General features: G+C 40.2%; 1 protein-coding gene across 1 annotated transcript; it reads left to right on the top strand.

Moving 5' to 3' along the window:
* Window positions 1-834: 834 nt before the first annotated feature.
* Window positions 835-17,198, top strand: GNS (glucosamine (N-acetyl)-6-sulfatase). Its single transcript, XM_015415459.1, has 14 exons — window positions 835-1,058; window positions 2,870-2,929; window positions 4,008-4,214; window positions 4,992-5,057; window positions 5,369-5,467; window positions 7,111-7,278; window positions 9,482-9,564; window positions 10,382-10,500; window positions 11,270-11,373; window positions 12,837-12,938; window positions 13,616-13,723; window positions 13,893-14,003; window positions 16,093-16,253; window positions 16,958-17,198. Exons 1-14 carry the CDS (start codon window positions 918-920, stop codon window positions 17,031-17,033), a joined length of 1,605 nt encoding a protein of 534 aa, XP_015270945.1. The 5' UTR covers window positions 835-917; the 3' UTR covers window positions 17,034-17,198.
* The last annotated feature ends 5,066 nt before the right edge of the window (window positions 17,199-22,264 follow it).

Raw genomic sequence — 22,264 nt, 5'->3', positions numbered from 1 at the left:
TGGGAAGGTAACAGCGTTCCGTGCGCCTCGGTGTTTAGTCATGCCGGCCACATGACCACGGAAACGTCTTCGGACAGCGCTGGCTCTTCGGCTTTGAAACGGAGATGAGCACCGCAACCCTAGAGTCGGATTCGACTGGCTTTCGAGCAAGGGAACCTTTACCTTTACCTTTACTTGTACCCTAATGTTTTCCAATGGAGCCCATGCAAGTCAATTGGCATTCCTGGCTCCCATTATTTCCAATGGGCCTTCCAGCGTCTCCCATTGTTTCCAATGGGCAATCCTGTCCTTCCTTTTAGTACATCCCCTTTGGCCCTGGTGCCCTAAGCAGTGCTTAGTCTGTTTAATGGTTAATCTACCCCTGGATGTGGTCCATGGGGTCGCAAAGAGTCGGACTCGACTGTGCGGCTGAACAACAACTACTGGACTCGAGTTTCGTTCTGTTTACTATAACTTCGTTATAGAAACCTTCTGACAAGGATTTAATACTTCACGTGTTCCAGAGTTGAGTCTCCAGTACACACATACCCCGTCCCCACAAAAGCGACACATAACTTAAGCGCAGCTACTAAGGTACGAAACGGAATCCGGCAAGCATCGGCGAGGGACAGCCTCCACGATAACAAGCTTCACCCGTGGGAGGTAAGGCGGGCCAACAATGAGCATTTGAGAGATGGCGGAAATTGGGGCAACAAAGGACCAGTAGGCGGGACATATAGCTGCTGGGGGAAGTCTACCGGTCATGTGACACCTCCTCCTCCTCCAGTTCCCCTCCCTCCCAACATAGCCTAAGAAGGGGGCGGGGGACGTGCGCATATTTTCCCGTCGCTCTCTGTCTCTCGTGACTGTCTCGCGCTCAGGTGCCGGTCCCGCGCGCCCCTCTTTTCTTCCTCCTCTCCTCAAGCCGCGTTTGCAGAATGGCTCGCGCCGCAGCTTTTGCACGCTCTCTCTCGCTGCTGTTGGCCCTCCTCGGGTTCAGTGCCGGCGTCCACAGGGCGCGAAAGCCTAACGTAGTGCTGATTGTGACAGACGACCAGGACGCCTGCCTCGGCGGAATGGTGACTGTGCTTGTTTTTGGTGTCCGTGTGAGGGGCCTGTGGGAGACGGGGGAGGGGCTGTGCCTGGCGGAGGAGGCTTTTGCAATTCGGTGAGGTGAGAGGTATAGTGGCTTTCTTGTGGCTGAGGCCCAGGTCGTGGGAATGAATGCTTTGAGGGTACCCATGGCCGGCCGAGAGAGACACTATTTCTGTCTGCCCTTTCGGATGCGTAATGAAAAGGCCCCTTCATCTGTGAGCTTGAAGCCCCCTTTGGAATTATATTGGAATCGACAGCGATGGAGCACGGGGATGCTTGGGGCACCCTAAGTCCTTTTTTCTTTCCCACCCTTTGCGAGACCAAGGCTTTGTGATGCATGTGCTCAAGCGCCTGGTAGTTTTAGGGAAAGGACTTAGAACACTGGCCGGTGTTAGCTTGCGGTGAAGTGTGTGTGTGTAGATGGGATTGTGTGAATTGGTTGGTGTCTGATAGGGTTCCGCTTCTAGTATGTTGCCACAAACACTCAAAAAGAGGGGTGCGTTTACACACAGCTGAATACTGGAAGCAGAATGGTGCATTATGGAAGCATACACAAGTTTTATCCACAACTTCCCTGTGCCCTTGTTCTTGCCCAATAAGTTACATCACTAGTGGCATACTACTGAATGTCCAGACTTCATGTTTCTAAGTGTTTCTGTTGTTAATGGCAGTTTTTAGGTTAGGTGGTGACATACTCAGTGTCAGCTATTGGTTACCCTGGATTGTCACTACACAAGGTCCATTCAAACACTTGACTCTTGACCCTGGGGAACTTTTGTTTTGCCCTGCACTGATAGGCCCCTCCCCTCACACCCTGTAGCACTGGTCTGAGTACAGCTCCCACCCACATGTCTGAGAACCTAAACTAGGACCTCCCAATGCATGTCTGCTTGACAGAACTCGAAATGGAGTGGTGGTGGGGTGTTTCTGTCACCTTGCATGTTGAAGTGTAGATTAAAAGTTGCCTCCCTTCACAAAAACCTTTTAAAGGAACGTTTCAGATTATAACTGCTGATTTTGTATGTTAAGTTTGGATTTCATAAGGACTAGTTTGCTCAAGAAAATTGTTCTCCTTTATAGGTTTTCAGTTTTAATCTCCCTTTTTCTTGTTTGTGAGCTGGGATTGATCAGTACAGATTCTGATTGGATCATTTATTCCTTTGACTGGTCTTTAACAAGGGAAGATGGCATTTAAAATAAATTTCAAAGCTTACAAAAGGTTATGTTATGCTATAAACTTTTATAAGATGTTTTTATATTTGGTTTTGGGTGTCTTGGGTAGGAAGAAAGCTTGCTCTTTATTGGTTAGTTTTATTTAAAATGTAAAAACTAGTTTTAAAAACTAGTAGTAGATTATTATTGCCAGTAGAAAAGGATGATTCCAGTAACACCTCAAAGACTAACAAAATTTTTGGTAGGGTATGAGCTTTCATGAGTCACTGCTCATTTCTTCAGGTATCATACCCTACCACAAATTTTGTTAGTCTTTAAGGTGCTACTGGACTCTTACTCTTTTCTACCGCTACAGCATGGCTACCCATCTTGATCTGTCTCCAAGTGTTGCATTAAGTAAGCCACCTTGAGTCCTAGGTAAAAGGTGAGGTACAAATGTTATAAAAAACTAAACTTTTAAATTAATATTTAAAATATTTAAGGAATAACGAATGCAACATTGACTTTAACTAGAATAGTTCTGGTATTCAGTGCAGCCACAGGGGGAAGAAATGCAAAATACATCAATCTCCCAAAGTCATACCACATTTGTAGTTCTTTATACATACATTCTGTATTGCAGACACCACTGAAAAAGACCAGTGCCCTTATTGCAGAGAAGGGGATAAGCTTCTCCAATGCTGTAAGTACTGAAATCAAGACATGCATTTGTGAACAATACAAGTGAGGGGTTTTTTGTATGGATCCCATAAGAAAACCTAAGGGGCTGGGAAAGGAGGTGATCTGTGCATAATTTAGGGAAGGTATGGACAGAGCTATCATACAGCATCAGGTGGAAACTATGCTCTTTCCTAGATGTGATATTAGTATATCTGGTTGGTGTTTTCTGAACTTTCTCTACAACCGTGAACTTTTTCAACCAGTCAGGGATTAGATCATGTCTTTTTGTGGGAGAAAAAACTCTCTTTGTAAAGTGCTGCCTCTCAAATGCTTCATCGTAGAAATTCAAGGCACAGAGATGATGTTGTTGGCATCTTAGTGCTGTGTTGCTAATCTCTATGTTCTCAGTTTCTCATCCAACGTCACAGAGAACCAATAAAAGGCGCATTTGTTTACTTGGTAATCTTGATTTGGATTGATAGTCATTATATACTAGAGGACATTCCTCCATGTGCGGTGGGCATTGTGAGCTGTGGATACTGCATCTCAAAATCCTTGCTCAGCCGTAATCTTATAGTTGCATTTTATGGGTAGCAGTTGCTTTGCATCAGTTCCCAGGCAGTAAAACAGAAAAATTGGTGGGTCTCCTCAAGCTGTTTAGGCTGAATATAGTATGGATTGCATGTTCCTTTGCACATAATTTAGTATCAGAAAAATCTAGAATATAGAATGGAAGATGGAGGCCCACAAAGAATCATGGTAGGAATAAAGCATTAGGAGATTTCCCCATGACCCAAGTTTCCATAAACTCTTAGAAGGCTGAGCAGCCCAGTTTTCTCATATTTTTACCTTTAATACTCACCTGCCTGTGGCATTATGTGCTGCCTACAGCACCAGGCTATGTGTTGGGATTTTTACTTTTAAAATTTATAAATGAATATTTTCCTGCTTATCTAGGGAGGCTTCTGGTTATGCAGAATCGTCTTATCTCTGGGTTGCCCCCATTTTCCTACCATATTGATGGGCATTTGAGCATCTGTTGTTATGAGTGGCATTTCTGACTATCGCTTAGCTTATTCCCCTTTAATTTTGTTTTCTAGTATGTACCCAGTGCGCTGTGCTGTCCCAGTAGAGCCAGCATTTTAACAGGAAAATATCCACATAATCACCATGTTGTCAATAACACACTGGAGGGAAATTGCAGCAGCAAACCCTGGCAGAAGATGCAGGAACCATATACCTTCCCAGCTATTCTCAAGTCTATGTGTGGCTATCAGACCTTCTTTGCTGGGAAATACTTGAATGAGGTATCATTTTATGTACTATGCTAGATATTGCCTGAGTGATCTTTTTTTAAGTTTAACTTACTTGTAGTTACTTAAAGAAATTTAATACACTTTAAGATTACTCCTACATATTTAAGGGATCCTTTACAAAGCATAAGGCATAAGAACTCAACTTTCATGAAAAGGAAGGCATGATTTATTACAGTTGTCCAGAACAGCTAGAATAAATAAGCTTAGTAAAAACCCTGTCCCTACATTCTCCTCCTGACTGCAGCTTCATAGACTCTGTAGCTTTGTTGATTTACAAAATACTGGAGACCTTGAGTATGGGGGGGGGGGAGGCACAAGTGGCTAATGAGGAAAGGGGAGGACAAGACTACCTGTCTTGTCTGCATCTGTCTTATATACTAAAGACTACAGTCATTCTGCAAACCTATATGTATGCGAGAGCTAGCAGCCAAACTGAGAAATCACCACACATCATTTTGATAGACTTGTAAGCCTATATATATGGGATGCAGCTGATTATACTCTGCCAAACAGCATAGCAGCAGCATTTTAGTTTGCTGAAGACTCAAAAGCAAAAGTGTTCGTGTATGAATGTAGTTTAAAATGTCTGCAAACTCTGCAGCTCTGTTCTTTAACACAGTAGTTGGTTGTAAAAACCCCGCAATAGAGAATGCAATCCTTCTATTTCAATTGAAAAGCTAACGTGCATGGCAATATACTTGTCATCCATGAATTAGACTTAGTTGAGAGAATCAGGCTAGTTACTCATTTAACGTTTGATTCTTTCAGTATGGAGCAGAAGATGCTGGGGGAATTGGCCATGTTCCTCCTGGATGGAGTTTCTGGTATGCGTTAGTAAGTGTCAGATATTTCTAGTTTACTTACATGCATTTAAAAATCTTAATTTTATGGAATGCTAACATACTTCTAGAATGATGGTAACAAACTTTGAAAAATGAGTTTTAAAATTCCATATGATATTCATTTTAATAATGTTTGTTTTTGGAGACTATTAAATGTGTTTTCATGAAAGACTTTGATACATTCGAATTACACCACCTTAATCATAACTGAATTATCAGTGCAGTTACAAATTATAGATGACTGCAGTGACCCAATTGGCAATTTTTTAGTGCATATAAAGTGCCTTTGGTTGTCTTCCACAGGAAAAAAATTCAAAGTACTACAATTACACACTTTCAGTAAATGGAGAAGCACGGAAGCATGGTGAGAACTACAGTGTCGATTACCTGACAGATGTACTGGTGAGAATTTTTCTGTAAAGCACATTTCTGCTTGGTTCCCTGACTGTCATAGCTTCGGTGTTATGCAAGGAGCTCAACCTATTTAACAGGAAATCCAGTGAATCAAGTTCTTGAGTGTAAACAAACTTTGTGAGCCTTATGGTGCAATCTGCCTTACTCTACTTTATTCAGATACACTTGTATAGTGTAACACAGGTTTCACCCTGTTTTCTTCCTTTCTGTTCTGCATGTTAGGGCTCTATTCAGACCACTCCAAGCCTTAGTAAAGGAAGCTTGTTCCTGTGTTTGAATTGCCAGATCATAGTTGCGGCCATTGCTCTGACACTGGAATCTATAGCACATAGAGGATGATGAAAAATGAAAGCAGACAAGCAGTTTTAAACCCAGATCTGTGTGTGTGGAAGCTCATGCCTTGGGTTCTAAACTATGATATGTGCAAATCATGGTTGGTGGGATGTCTGAATTGAGCCTATGTGAGGGCTCCTAGTTCTTGTCAAAACTGAAATTTGGGGGGCAAGCAGAACAGCTTGAGTAAAATGAAGTTTCATATATTTGCAGATGTTCAGTTGCAATGGTTACCCCTTATGAAAGGTATGGAGAAGTTGGTTTAGAATTCATGAGGATGTTTTGAAGTTATAGATTTGTAAACTGTTAGATCAGTACTTGGCTCCAGTCTATAACAAATGTTCTTGATACATTAAGAACAAGTATTTCTTCAGGCTATGGTAGCTTTTGAAGTTGCAATGCATAGGACTTGCTTATATGATACATTTACGTTCTCCAAAAGTAAATCTTGCCTAAATTATCTTCTGTAGTTGTAGTCATCTTTCATCCATAGATACTGGCTTTATTTCAGAGAATGGTCAGCAGCATAATCATAAGAGAAGCAAATTATGCTTCCTGAGTATACCCCAGATACCATGTTAAGATGCATGTAAAATACACTAATATTTTTTAACCATGGTATGCCAAAATGTTTATGAAAAACAGTCAGTGTCGACCATCACAAGAGTATCTGTGAAGTCTAAACTGAACATACTTTAAGAAATTAAATTTGAGAATGGCTATACCTGGAGTATCAGCCAAAATCTGTTCTGTCTTACTTTTGGAGATTCTGGAAAACTACTGTTGTTTGAATTTTTTCTAATGAAATAGAATTTTCATAGTTTATTACAATGTAAGGGAGTACTTGAACTTTGGCATAATAAACCTTGGATTTTTTTGTTCTTTGGAGCATGATTCTTTTTTAAACTAAAGTTTTTTATGTTAGAATTATAACTAACTCTCTTTTAAATTGTTACTGAAAACAGTAAGGTATCAAAAGGTAAATTTGAAGTAAGCAATTCCGTTTCCATAGTGCTGTATTAATACTCAGAAGCATCTTACATTGATTTAAGTCACTTCCAACATATGTGGCAATTTAGTTTTGGTCAGATAATGGCTGCTTAAAGTGGAATTCAGTAAACATAAATGTTTGAGGTAGGGAATACTTTCTGTCATAGGTGGATACCAGCATGTCATGTTTTGACAAAGTATTTATTTATATTGTGAGATAAGTATAAAGACAGTAGAGTCATCTGACTCCTTAGATAACAACTTTAATAGTACCACTGGAACTTAGAACTTTTTATCTTTGTGTTCAGGCCAACATGTCTTTGGATTTTCTAAAATATAAATCCAACTTTGAGCCTTTCTTCATGATGATAGCAACGCCAGCACCACACTCACCTTGGGTAGCTGCTCCTCAGTACCAGAAGAGCTTCCAGAATGTCAGTGCTCCAAGAAGCAGTAATTTCAATATTCATGGAAAGGTATGGATTCTTAATCCTTCTCAACTAAGCTGACGTTGAGTATCATGTTTGCTGGAAGTTAGTAAACTTGATTTCAGTTTCTAAAAGAGTTGAGAAAATTATGAGCTCAAGACATAAAATATTGTGTGTAAAATGCAGGTCCCTCATGGGTGAGCCTGTGGAGCTTTCCATGTTTCAGTAATGAATTGGAAATGTAATTTGTAAATGGAAGAAGCATGGTGTTTTTAGTGTGTATTTTGAGCTCTTGGGTTCCAAATATATGTTTGATTTTATAATGCAATTGGATTTGTAGAATACAGAAAATAACAGTTTGAAGTGGATCTCCGTAATGTGATGCCAAAAGTAGATGTGTTCAGCATCTGACAAAGGACAAGAAAGTTTGTCCAGCCTTACGTGGGGGGAGGTTAATGGATGCCCCGTATAATATATCACTCTGTAGCAGCAGAACTAACTCTGTATAGTATTTCACTGTGAATCAGATATTAATTGGAAGATTCCTTAGCATTGTATGTTTCGTTCAAGAAAATTATGCTCCAGACTCTCTTCTTCGCATTGGTAATCATGTAGCCAGAGTTGAGCTAAAATGGCATTCTGGCTTCTTCTTGTGTTGCTAACTGAAGTGTCCTGAAAGTTATTTGTCCTTCGATTACTGTTGGATAGTCTACTATGAGGCAAGCAGTTGCGCATGGTTCTCTCTAAAAAATAGATGCTCACGCATATTCTTAACTACAGATTAGATTGATGCAGCTCATGCGATCTCTAGATGAAAATGAAGGCCATGTAATACTCCCCCTCATAGGATGAGAAGAATAAGATCTATCTCAAGTTCCCGGTGTATTCTGTTTCTTGGCTTCTGCTGTTCAAGGTCCTGTCTTTGTCATGTTGAAGGTCTTCTGGTGTTTTTTTTTACCCCTGGAAAATCTTGTCTGAAGCCCAGTGATAAGCTCATATCCAGGCAATGTGCTTTCATTAAGGAACATAAGCATAGCTTTTAGGACTTCCATTATGCTGCTTTAGGCCAAATGCCTTTTGTAGAAGAACTCCGTTTAATATAAAAACTCATGTTTAGACTTCTTGCAGTGAACTTACTTCAGAGAAATACAACATCAGGAGGAGCAATTAATAAACTGGTAAGCTAGATAGTAGCAGTCACTAAAAAGAGGTGCCATTTGGATTATTGCATTGTATAGTTTAGTATTATTGTATTGTATAGTTTCCTCTGTTATAGTAAACTATAGTCTCCTGGGTCCTGAACTGGGTAGCCCAGGCCAGCCTGATCCTGTCAGATCTCAGAAGCTAAACAGGTTAGTACCAGTGTTCCCTCTAAGCTGAGTTAACTGTGAGCGAGCTCAGTTTTTTAGCCTCCGGCTCACACATTTTTGTCTTTGCTCCGGAAGAATGGCTCCAGAGCAAACTACTTTATGCAGTAGTCACATTGCTCACTCACAGCTTTAATGCCAGTGGCTCACAAAGTAGATTTTTTCCTCACAAGACTCCACAGCTTAGGGGGAGCATTGGTTAGTCCCTAGCTAGTATTTGGATGGGAGACCTCCAAGGAATGCCAGGTTCATGACACAGAGGCAGGCAATGGCAAACCACCTCTGAATGTGGGGTCTCCATAAGTCAGCTGTGACTTGACAGCATTTTCCACCACTGCTAGACCTCCTGGATGCATTTGGATTTTGGTGTGGGGTTGTTGTTGTTTTTTGCCTGCAGCTATAATCTAGAAGAGTTATTCATTTCTTACAACTTGGTAACATTTGATTTATACCAGAGGACTCAGTGTTGTTTAAAGTCCACAAGTACACAGGCTACAACCCTTTTCCCACTATGCTATCCCAAGGCTAGCTATTTTTTGTATTTGTGTGTTGGTGTGTCTGTGTGCTCTTAGCCTGGAAGTCATGGTGACTTCTGGTGACCCCTAGTGGGACTAGGACATTTCAGAGAGGTGGCTTGATATTGCCTGTTTCTGCGTCCCAGCCCCGGTATTCCTTTAAGGTCTCCCTTCCAAGTACTTGCCAGGGTTGGCCCTACTTAACTTCGGAGATCTCATGAGATCGGGCTTGCCTGGGCTATCCAGGTCAGGGCTTGCTAGGGATTTTTTTTATTGTGGTTTAATATGTACTAATAATTATTACTGACCTGGAGCCTTGAGCACAGGGTAGGATATACATCTAAAGTAATGTTAATGTGTGTCTTATAGGACAAACATTGGCTCATCAGGCAAGCAAAGACTCCAATGACTAATTCATCAATACAATTCCTAGATGATGCTTTTAGAAAAAGGTAAGAAAGTTGACTATATGTTTGGGTTTTCTTGCAAAGCTGAGAACAGGTAGTGTCACATTGTCAAACACAAGCTTTGAAAAATGTTTTTGGTGAATTCCGTTTGGACAGTCATGGCAAGCTGACTGCTATAACCTCTATGAAACTCCCTTCCTTTGTCCTTAGTCATCCAGATGGCCAAGGTTGTTGAATAATATAAACACTGTTACTGACATACCTGTTAGAAGGTGTTGGCTGTGCTCACAGTCCTAGTGGTAGATAGATTAGCACAATCTGCAGATAATTGTAAAGCTAGGTAGTGTCTTTAGGCCCTTTTGGTGTTTGGGTCTATTTCAGGTTGGTACATCTTGTGGATTAGAATATCAACTCATTTCCATAACATGATATGTTTCAAAATGATGGTTCTCAACAAATAACCAAATGGATTGACCTAATAATAGCTGTTCACAGGGAAGAAAACATGTTGCACATTTTTCTTAAAAATGCACATTAAGGATGTTTTAAAAGGTCAGCATTACTTGAAAACTGTATCCTTCCAAAAACAATTAAGTTTATCTTAAAATTTCCCTCTGTCACGTTTTGAGGTAGTTTGTTCCTAGCTTCTTCTACAGGTATTTCTAAATAGGTGAGAATGCAGACTGTGTTTAGCCTTAGGTCAGATGAATGATGGCACAAAGGTCTGTCCAGTGTTCTGCATTTTAGAAGTGGGAAATAGTTCCTTTCTGAAAACTTAGTTTTGTGAAATGTGTATCAGGCTAGACTGTACGTGCTGTTAATTTTATAAAGCTTCACCTGTAACAATCCTGTTCTTATATAGGTGGCAGACTCTACTATCAGTGGATGATATGGTAGAAAAACTTGTGAAGAGGCTGCAGTCCCATGGGGAACTGGATAATACATACATCTTTTTCACATCTGACAATGGCTTTCATACAGGTAAAAAAGTGGTTGGCAAAACTGAGTGGTTTAAAAGTCTTCAGTTAAATGCTGATGCCCTGGGAGCCAAGGTGTCTAGAAACTGGCAATGAAATCAGGAGAGGCATATAAGCAAGAGGAATTTGAGGAATTAATCTATTTTATTCCAAATTAGAGTTCATTTATCTGTAAATCTAGATATTTCCTCCTGTTTCTGATGTCCCTGGATTTTATGGTTGAGCTCTTGGAAGTCGAAATGACCATGATCTTGGGATGGAGTTTTTTGAGCTTTTTTAGTCATGATAATATACACACTATGTTATACATAGTACTTCCATATGGGCATTTGGAATCTCTTCAGAAAAGGATAACAACCAGCCCTGGGAACTGATTGAGAATTGTGGCCTTGGAAATCACTGGCAGGCACATTTGGGTGTTTTTTCTCTAGAAGGCATTCTCCATTTCTCCCTGAAAATGCTAGTTGGCATAGCAGGCTTTGAAAAAAGTGCCGGGGAATCTAAAATAACATGTATCTGAAATTAGGCACACCTGAAGGAGCAGCATCTGACCAAAGCTTGGGATCCAGAGTACCACTTATAGAACAAAATTCCACCCCACCCCACCCTTGCTTGAGCTCACTGTCTCCCAAGTTTAAGGGACATGCGAAGTGTGCGGAAGTGCCCTTCAGCCAGCAGAAAACAACTTTAGGTCCCCAAAAGTATGAAAACTTGCTAACTGAAGGATTTTATTATAAACCATGTATGTCAAATTTCTGCTCTGTGTTCCGTAGGCCAGTTTTCTTTGCCTATCGACAAACGTCAACTCTATGAGTTTGATATTAAAGTTCCATTGTTGGTTCGAGGACCTGGAATCAAACCCAACCAGACAAATAAGGTACAGTGCTGTTTGTCTTTTGTAAGCTACTTTTGAGTCCCCACTGGTGAGAGAAGCAGGATGGAAATAAATAAACAAAGCTGCTCTCGTGAGTGGTGCAATGCATCTTATGGTATGGTTTCATAGAACGGCTGTTCACAGACCCGTAGCTACAGTGGGGCATCTGGGGGCTGCCCCCCCCCAAACTTACTTTAATGGCCCCACAATTTCCCATCCGGCTCCAGGCCCCCTGAGCTGGCAACATAGAAGAAGAAGAAGAGATTGGATTTATACCCCGCCCTTCACTACCCAAAGGTGTCTCAGAGCGGCTTACAAACTCCTTTCCCTTCCCCTCCCCACAACAGACACCCTGTGAGGTAGGTGGGGCTGAGAGAGCTCTTGACAGAAACGGCTCTTTTCCAAGAACAGCTCTTATCAGAACTACGGCTTGCCCAAGATCATCCAGCCAGGTGCAAGTGGAGGAGTGAGGACTCAAACCCGGTTCTCCCAGATTAGAGTCCGTGCACTTAACCACTACACCAAACTGGCGGAAGAGGCGGCGGCAGGAGTGGGGCAGGCTGAGAGGGATGATGTGATGAACCCAGGCTGAGGAGAGGGGAAGCAGGCGAGAGAACAAGAGAAAGTCGGCGGTGGCTAATATGCTAATGAGCTATGCTGTCGGGTGTGGCTGATATGCTAATGAGTTTCTGTTGTTGGGTGTGGTCTATTATGCTATTATGAGTTCCTGCTGGGCTTTTTCTACAAAAAAAGCCCTGGTTATACTTATAAACTCTATTTGTGTGTAAGAGAAACAACTTTTATTTAGAATAAAGGAGCCCCTTTTATCTCACAGCCACCCCCCACACACTGACTTTTCTGTCATTCTACTCAACATAACTTAACCATCCTATTCTTCTGGTTAAAGTCTAAGGTGAGAGCTGTTGGTGGCAGCGAAAATCATTAGTGAACACTAAGGAAGTTCAGGAGGCAGCACAATACAAGTCATTTCTGATCATTATAGATAGGTGCCATTACCAGTATTACATACCACAGGTTTCAAAAAAGGGGTAAAATATTACAGTGAAGTAAAAATAAAACATGTAGAAGGAATTATAGTAGTGTAGCATGAAATTACTGGCACTTCTTGTCAAATTTGCTGAACAGCTATTGCTTCTGTCTCAGCTCTACAAAGTAGTCCATAAAAACCTAACTTTCAGAGGGATACCACATGAGGAGGCTGTAGTCACTTCAGTGACAGTATATGCAGACAGAGGGAGTGGTAAGAACAGTTAGCAAGTCAGCTGCTCTCCGGAATCTCTGGCAAATATATATTTGTAATTATTTTCAGGTACAGTAGAAAGTTACACAAGTGACAGCAGTTAATGTGATAGCCAATGTGTTTAATTTTTTTTTTTTACAAATTCTTTGCTTCATTTGAGCCTTAATTAGAAAATCGATAATACTTTCTTTTTCATGCCTTCTAGATGCTTGTGGCAAACATTGACTTGGGTCCTACTATTTTAGATATTGCGGGCTATGATCTAAATAAAACACAGATGGATGGGATGTCACTGTTACCACTAATGGTAAGTAAACAGATGGGACTATTAATTGGCATTCTTGTAACTGTTGCAGGATTTTGCAGGTTTTTTTTAGTGTAAATAAGTTTATAAAGTGGATTATCATAATCTGTGTCCCCTTTCTTTTGCTGATATTTTCACACTGCATTAAGAAGAATGATTGGTATATTTCTTGACAAGAAGCTACTTTTAAATTAAAAGGGAAGGAGTTTGAATCTTGATGTAACTTGGCCTTCTAACTTGTCATAAAATGAAGAGAAATACTGTTCAGGACAAATTTCAGAGGTGTCCAAACAATAGGAGTGGTGCATGTTATAACATGCAAAAATACATAACATATGCATGATGGAACTATACATCTGACTGGTGGAGTTTTCATTGTGATTCTTTCAGAGACAGCACCTTTAGAAGAGATTTAGGTAATTAAAATATTCCTCAGTAAGTATGGTTTTTGTTAACTCAAGTTGTTCAAAGTTGCATCAGTACTCCATCATCAAACTATAACATGTAATGGACTCTCAGTGTATTCATATTTACTTTTTCTGCTGCTATCACATGTTCAAGCTTAATCTCCACAATTATGATGGCTAGAAGCAATTTTATCTAAGAAGCTTACATTCTAATCATTCTGTGAGCTCACGAGGAAGAAAATCACTTACCTATTAATGTTTGCTTTCTTGTAGAGAGGAGACACAAATGTGACCTGGAGATCAGATGTCTTGGTTGAATACCAAGGAGAAGGGCATAACAGCACTGATCCTACATGTCCTGCCCTCGGGCCTGGTGTCACTGTACGTGTTTCTGAAAACTGTTTTTGACATTTTTAGTATAAGGGCGACAATAACTGGTGAGGGTTTGGGATTTAAACACAATGTGAGAGAGAAGGAATATTAAAGTCAGTGGTGGGATTAATTTATGTTTCTGAGAAGTGCTGCTCAGTCTAACAACTTGTTTTTGTAGCATTGTTTCCCAGATTGTGTTTGTGAAGATGCTTACAACAACACATATGCGTGTGTAAGGACACTCTCAGCTTCGTGGAATCTGCAGTACTGTGAATTTGATGACCGGGAGGTAATACTTGTTTTCCTGTATCTTCTTGGCTATATAGTGTTAACACTAATTTCTTCAGTGCTTGCTAAACAAAATACATAGAGAATAACAGGAATGAGAGTTTGTGTAAGAGGAAATATTTATTCTGGGATTTCCAGAAATCACTTTTGGAACTAGATTGATCACGTAGATCATTATTATGAATCATCTGAATTCAGCGTGGTTACTTAATGCAGGTAGAAAAACATTGTATTATCCAACCTCTGCAGTAAGATGGGCCGCGTTTAGAGCTATGTATGTTTAATCTTCCTGTTTGAATTTTATTACAGTTATTCAGGTAAGAAACTGCAGTTTGTCTTTAGATATTACAGGCAGAATAGTCTCTTAACAGGCTCTGCTTACCTGCAATGGGTGTTCTCTGAGAGGTCACCTGTGCACAGGAACCTGAGCAGAGTCACAACTAGAACCTTCTAGAGCTAAGTTTTAGACCTGTTTTAGGTGGTCAGGAAATAAATAGTCTTTGGTAGACAATCAAATTTGCTACCCCAAAGCTACACTTTTATCCTTCCAAGTAAATTATTTGTTAGCTGCTTCTGCCTCAAGATCTCTGTGCAAACAGAAAGCAGAATCTAGTGCTACAAAGGTATTTAAAGAATGAAATTGTAAGGAGGAAATAAAACCCCTAGGGTGGTGTGTGTGAGAGAGTAAGATGCCATTTGACTGACGGGCACGTGCCCAGAGTAACATATCCATGGGTCGTGGTTCTATATTGCCAGGGTGAAAGAAGGGTCTACACTTGACAAAAATATATTTATACAGGGACATTATCATGTTCTCGCTTGTCACTCTAGCAGACCTGCTCCCTTATCTAGAAACTCTCCAGTGACAATACTGATGCTCCCTAATAAAATCCATGTTGTATGCAATCTGAAAACATGACATTTTAGATGGGTTCAGCATAGACAACCTTAATTTCCATAATAAGGGTGCAATTTTTGTAGAGTAAAATTGTAGAGTGAACATGAGCCACATATTATATTATATCTAGCAGTCGGTGTTTGTCATGGAATTCTTCATGGCTGCTCTGGCTTAGAGAACCAATAGCTTTAAGGCTAGAGTGGAGAATAAGGGCTGCATATGCATTTTCCATACCCAGCAGTAGGTTGTACTCCCAGTTCTCCGTTGCAGCTAATGGATATTACAGCAAGCTGTGGCCAACTGAGGAAGCATTGCTGGCTGTTACAGGCCACCAGGTGAGTAGTAAAGACAAACTGATGGGCTTGGTAGCATTGTAAATTGGATCTGTGCAGCTACCAGAAATTCAGAGGAGATAACAGTTTCCCAAAAAATCCGGGACAAATGGTTTTAAGAAGTTTTTACTGACTTGCTCTTTCCCCTTTTAAAAGTAAAATTTAAATCTGATTAGGCTTCTGGCTTCATAAACACTTAACAGTTCCTTCTAGCTCTTAAAGGACTGATCCGCTTTCAGTGTGGTAACACCAAAGCTTAAAAAAAACCCCATCAATTCCTGCTCTTTGACCAAGCTCATGTCTGCATGAATGAACTGTTCCTTGTCCTCTAAAAAGTCCAAAGCTGATCCTCCAGTGGTATGAAGTATCTAGGCCATGTTTCAGTTAAATTTTAATTACATTTGATTGTAGTGCTTTAAGCATGAATCCTTGGCAGTATGTTTTGTCTGTCATAACTTGCTTTTTTAAAAAACAAACAGATTAGTATTTCTGCAGTATTACAGATGTTTCATCATGTAGCTGAAACCAGGCCAGTGATAGACCTTGCACAGGTCTGAATTTGCCCTAATCTGGTTGATGAAAACTTGATCTAATCTGATTGGTGAAAACTTGTTCTAAGTCAAGTCCCAATGTTGCCATTTTCTCTACTGAACATACTTGGATAAAATGTAAAACTAGGCCTGGCTGTAGCTCTTATTAGTGAGCAGCTAGGCTTGTTCCATGTGAAAAATTAAGTGTGATATAGCTTCATGACTAGATTTATATTTGTAACAAGGCTGGAAAGTGATGCTGAGTGAAAAATGCTTTTGTTTGCCAAAAGCCTGGAATATATCATGCAGCCCTCCTTTGTACTTCTGCAGGTATTTGTTGAGGTTTACAACTTGACTGCTGATCCACACCAGCTAAACAATATTGCAAAAACAATAGATCAAGAAATCTTGGAAAAAATGAACTATCGACTAATGATGTTGCAGTCCTGTTCTGGATCAACTTGCCGCACACCAGGAGTCTTTGACCCAGGGTAAACGTCAGTCTTTGACTATTAATTTTGTAACTGCTTATTAACTGATAGGCAAGAATATTTGTCTTGCATGTCCCTCAAAACCTTTTCCTCTTAAATATAGGTGTAAATGTTTTAAGTTAATATCCCTTTAAGTGGGACAAGCCAGAATGTATTTCCTTAGTAGAAAACAGTAATAAATATGCATCTTTTTAAAGGGCATGAAAATACCTCTTTGGGTAAAAGTCTTGTAAAACCTTCAGTGTTTATATCTAGTCACACAAGGGTTATGCAGTTTAAACCCTTGCAGCAGACAGATCAGATTGTGACCAACTGCTTTGAATACTGAGCTGGGAATGTCACCATAGAAAATGTTGCCTTCAAAGCTGTTTACGGAGTAGGCCTTCCAAATAGCCTCCATTCGTTTTAGTGATGAGGACTTGCTAAAATAAATGTGTATCACTTAGATCTGTAAATGTACAGTGTGTATATATACAAATATAAGTGTGCTTTTAAATGTGTATTAGGTTTTTTTAAATAATGCTTCCTTTAACTGTTCAGCTGCCTTGGTGTTACTTGATGGGGCAAAAGGGTGGGATTCAGATTTTCTAAATAAATTAAAACAAAAAGCAGTAAAGCAGATCTCGTGACGTATGATGAGAGATGGTATTTGACAGTTCTTACACTGAAGCTCACTTGCTCTTCCCTGCTCTCCACTTCCCCAGGTACAGGTTCAATCCACATCTGATGTTCAGCAATCATGGTGCTCTGCCTCGCAGACTTTTCACGCGTTCCTTGTAGCTGCATCCCACTAGCCCATTTGCTCATCTCTTCAAAACCACTGCGGCAGATCTGCCTAGCTCATTCTGACCACACTTTAAAAAACTGTATCAGCTGGCTTTGTTGGAGAAAACAACTTCCAGCTGGTTACTGTGTGCAATACAAGTATATTACAGACATGGTTAATCTGGGCTGTTACTGAAGTACAGCGTTAACTTGACATGAATCTGATTTACTGTTTGGTGTAAATGAGGTTGTTAACTGCTTAAAAATTTAATGTGTGGGAAGGTGGTCATGAGGGATCTAGGGCAAGGGATAGAGAAGTTGTGCTGCATCTGTCCCATAGCCAGAGGCAACAAAAAAATCTCCTTGTAGTTAGAGCCACTACCTAATAAGCTTTTTAAATTAGTGTGGTTCTTGGTGGTGGTTGTGCTTCAAGTCTAGTTTAAACGAATTAACCAGGAAGGTTGCCATCCACTGACTTTTCAGCTGCCCAGTCTGAGCTGGAGTTGCTGATTAGCACGTTTGCCTTGCACTGTCTTCATATTATCAGTTTTCAAGTCTGAACTTCATAAACCAGTGAATGGACACTATTTCCAAAGGCACCTCAACAACCAACACTTTTTGTTTTGTACGTTAACAAACAAGGGTGATATGAATGCAAAACTAATTGTCCCTCTCAAAGAGTTGCAAATACATTCTAATTTAGCAACGTACAACAGAAAATGAGATTGTCCCAGAAAGTTGTTTTGGGATCAAAAGTTAATTAGGCTAAGTCTGCACTAAGAGCCCTTTATGCTAAAGGATTGCAAGTTGTATCTCATTAGTGCCCAAACTTGATGCTTGGGAAAGCAGTAATTGATTACTTCATATCTGTTTAATGATGTGAAATACAGTTTCAGCACTTTTACAAAATCTAGACGCTACTAATATTTTAATGCATTAGCCTTTAATTATCCTAAAAGTTATGGTTTAACAGTTAAACATATGTGTAGCTACTGGGTTTATCTTCTGCAATGAAGAATGTGTTCCATCTGAATGAAGTAGGTGCCACAACAGTAAAAGCACTTTTTGATGTTGGTAAGCTTTTAGCTAAATTGACTTCAGAGAGGTTTAGGGTCAAATGCCATTCCCTTATGTAGTAGGAAACAGTGACACACCTTTTACCTGAGATATGTATTATCAGTTATGTTCATTAGCCAGGAACAGTTAGTCTGAACTGATTCCTTATAGAAGTGGCTTCCTTCGTATATGCTGTGCCTGGTCATCTGTAAGGCAGGCTGAATCAGTTGTCAGATGAGATCAACAAGTCATTTCATTCTTGTAGTCTGTGTAGTTGAACTCTGAGCCATGTCTCTGAACGTTTGAATTGGCTCTTGCAACTATGGGTAGCTAAATACAAGGTCTGTGTGCGCATTGCATCAGGTACAAAGAGTGTTAATGTACCAAAAAGCTGCCTTTTAAAAAAGATTTGGAAGATATGGCTGATAATACTGAAAAGAAAATGCCTTCTTTGGAACTCATGTTTGCCATTTGCAGCAGATCTTTGTATTCAGACATGAGATGAGTCTTTCAGCACTGAAGTAGTCTTGCAACTGATTCTTCAGAGTTCATCTGGTAGAAATTGAAATTTTGGGATTTACTTATAGGGAACATGAAAGCCAGTCAAGATGAGTAACAGCAAATTGCATGTTTCTCATATGAAACAGTTGCTAATAAAGAAAAGTTTACTAAATTGTTCTACTTGATAATTTCAGTTCTAGTTTTTGAAAGGAAACAAAATTAAATAGCACTGTTGCAAGCCACAACTTTAATCCAGCAAATCAAAGTGCATTAGGTATAATTAATAATCACCTTTGAAAATGGCAACTGATAGTAGATAACCTAAAGGAACACAACTGGACACTTTCAACTACAGCTTTAAACTAGCATATTATGATCTTGTGCATCATGTTTCCCCCACCCCCAGTCATACCACAAAAAGGTCTATATCCTTGGTTTCCCCTGTATTCTTTTCCTACTGATCTTATTCTCTAGATGAAAAATCAAGTATATCATAATATTGCCACCAACGTACGTCCTATGTTTTGTTCACTGTTTAATGCATGGTATAAATAGGTATTCTCTCTCAAACTTTAGTTGTACAGTAGCCCAAAATTAACTGTAGATCATTTTAGCAGCCTTCTTGGTGAACCACTAACAAGTAATTTGAATACATATACTACATCATGTGTGTAAAGTCTTGAATTTCAGATCTGTACAGGCAAAGGTGCAGTACTTCATGGCTGCTAACTGCAAAAAGTCCATATAACACTCCCCTCCATGTGGTGAATACACTTGTTTTCATACTTAATCTGGCTTCATTGAGTATATTCTAAAAAGTCTGTAACTCTCTATTGCACTGTTCTAACCTTTTTTCGAAATGGTGATCACATCCTCTAGTCTATTGCCTGTTTAGATAAGGATCTATTCAACTGATGGATGCAAAGAGAGACCTTAAAGAATATTAACCTTACATAAATGTGGCTTTTCATCACTCGAGCATTAAACAGATTTGGTAACTAAATAATGGTTGAGTGCACAGAAATAGACACTACTTTACCCATGAGGAATAGTTGTGCTATGTAATGAGCAGTAGCCCTGCAGTAACTCAGGTCTAATTTATGCTGTGTAACCCTACACAAAGCACTGTACAGCAGCAGAAGCAAATAATCTTAAATTGCAAAAATAATATTAACTAGAAAGTAATCCTTGGTGTACTGACAACTATAAAAGACCAAGTAATGCTTTCCCACACATAGCATGCCACTCTAAAGTTTATTTTCAAAATTATTCAACAAGTGCAAAATCAGACTCTTTTAAAGGCAAGTTGTTTTGGGAAATCTGGTACTTTAAATTCATGTACCGTAACAACCTCTATACCTCTAATTTCTAATCTCTCTATGGTTGCACCAACCTTCTTTGGTACTCTCCCCCCTTCAGGACAAAAGACTAGTGCACGTTTTTAATGCTGCTTTGCAGCCATGAAATCGGATGTTCCGTTTTAAGGCCTCTCTATTCCTCATGTTCTCTTAATGAAAAGAATGACAATGTGTACAATGTTGACTTTCTTGTTCACGAACCATAGAGTTGTTTAGAAAGTGCCCTTTGAAGGACCCTGTATATTGCTGCACTTTTCAGTAATTAAATTTCTGTATACAACAAATCGTGGATTAAAATGAAATTGTTCAGCAGTTTGTCAGTTACTGAGTGAGCATTTATTCTGGCCAACGCTGCTCTTTTGATGCATGAGAGTGATTTAGGCAATGGAACCATTTTTAGTCCTATAAATATGGGGGACCATGTAAAACCTTCCCCACTTTTTCCCAATCCTGGAGTCTCAAGGACCCCTCTTCCGGGTAGGAGGGACATTGCCTATGGATTTCTCCTAACAAACCCCTTATTTGCTGCAGAGACGCGATCCCGCCGGATCTCTGAAGCAAATAATGGAGTTCTTCGGCATGCTTTCTCTGAGGGAGTGTCAAATCACCCCCCATACTCACCAGTGAAGGGGTCGCAGCAGACGCTGGACGAAGGAGTGCACTCAGGGACCTGTTCCAGGTGCTGGTGAGCCACGGTGTGTTCCTTAGTGTCCCTGCTTCGGGCGCCACATGAAGGAATCACGGGAGACAATTCTCTTGAGGGTAGAGAAATCAGTCTGCCTCTCAAGGCAGCAAGCAGTTTATTTTATCCACACTCTGCCTCCCCCCCACCCACCATGCGGTAAGGTCAGAGCTCACGTACCGAAACCAGAGGAAACAGACACTTTTAGGGAAATTGTCTTAGGGATGCTTACATTGGTACAATGATTAACAAGCTACCTTCTTTAACATGTCCATATGTGCAGGATGTGCAAAGGTCAAGACACTGGATCAGAGTAACTGATCAATCCAGATGTTTACAGAGTCTGGAAATATGGGCTGAAAGTCAGGATCGGCGGGCCTAATCGCTGACCTTTGCCCACACTTCATGCTGACCCACTTTATGCTGACCCTTGCCTACACAGATATTACCTGGTATAGTTGGGAAATGTCTGACATTTCTCCATTGAAGTTCTCACTTCCTTTAAAGTAATTTTGTGTCTCCTGACCTGGATAGCCCAAGCTTGCCTGATCTGAGAAGCTAAGCACAGTAAGCTATGGCTAGTATTTGGATGGGAGTCTTCCAAAGAATACCAAGGTCATGATGCGAAGGCAGGCAATGGGACCGTGCCCCGCCCTCCTGAATGTCTCCAGCCTTGAGAACCCTGCAGGGTCACCATAAGTCAGCTGTGGCTTGATGGCCCTTTCCACCGCCTACATACTTACAGTTCTTCAGTGTTGCCAGATTTCTTTGTAGTTTAAGGTAGTGCACAAGTTTGAAAAAGCTATTTTGTATGCACCAATTTCTTTGTGTTTCAGTATTTTTTTTTAATACTGAAGCAAGAAAATTTTGTGAAGCAAGGTGAATTTTGTGTTTCAGTAATTTTTTTTAAATGAAATGGTTGACTCAAGGAAGCCACGGCTCTCAGTTTGCAAGATCTGAGCAAGGCTGTTAACGACAGGACATTTTGGAGGTCATGAATAGGGTCACTGTAAGTCAGAAGTGACTTGACAACACTTCATACTGCTTTTTTAAAAGCTTTCAAATGTTCTTTATAGATTCCCACCAATTTAAAAATTATCAGAGCCTTCCATTCACTTCCAATACGCAGAGTTTAATTATTTAAGAACAGCCTGTATTACTGTTCGGGATATATTATTCTAAGTCTGAGGAGCAAGACCCACAAGGTTGCATAATTCCATTCAGTGAGCAGGCTACAAGGAGGTTGCTTCATCTACCCCACTAGAAAGAAGCATTTAAAAAAAAAATTCAGATGATGAATGACTGCAGCAGTGAGGGGGAAATCATTCTGGGCTCTGTCCAAATAACTATTTTCACATAGCTGATTATGAGGTAAACAGTTTACACTGCATCTCTTGCTCTTTTGAAAATATTAACCGAGGGTTAGAAAAAGTAATTAGGGCACATGAAGAAGATATTTGATTTATACCCTGCCCTTCACGAGCTGAAGGAGTCTCAGAGCACTTTACAATCTCCTTTCCCTTCCCCTCCCCACAACAAACTCTGTGAGGAAGGTGGGGCTGAGAGAGCTCTTTCAAGAACTGTCCTTGAGAGAACAGCTCTGACAGAACTATGGCTTGGAACCAAAAAGAACTAAGCTAAACCATATA

Source organism: Gekko japonicus, unplaced genomic scaffold (genome assembly GCF_001447785.1).
Source record: "Gekko japonicus isolate JY-2015 unplaced genomic scaffold, Gekko_japonicus_V1.1 scaffold1352, whole genome shotgun sequence".
In the NCBI taxonomy this organism is placed as follows: Eukaryota; Metazoa; Chordata; class Lepidosauria; order Squamata; family Gekkonidae; genus Gekko; species Gekko japonicus.
Note: the sequence above shows the minus strand (reverse complement) of the source record. Positions and strands in the feature narration are given on the sequence as shown.

Excerpts from the sequence above, each read along its gene's own strand:
- GNS (XM_015415459.1), top strand. The coding sequence starts at position 918 with ATGGCTCGCGCCGCAGCTTTTGCACGCTCTCTCTCGCTGCTGTTGGCC. Across the intron at positions 2,930-4,007 it reads GGATAAGCTTCTCCAATGCT|TATGTACCCAGTGCGCTGTG; the intron begins GTAAGTACTGAA and ends TTTGTTTTCTAG. Across the intron at positions 10,501-11,269 it reads TGACAATGGCTTTCATACAG|GCCAGTTTTCTTTGCCTATC; the intron begins GTAAAAAAGTGG and ends TGTGTTCCGTAG.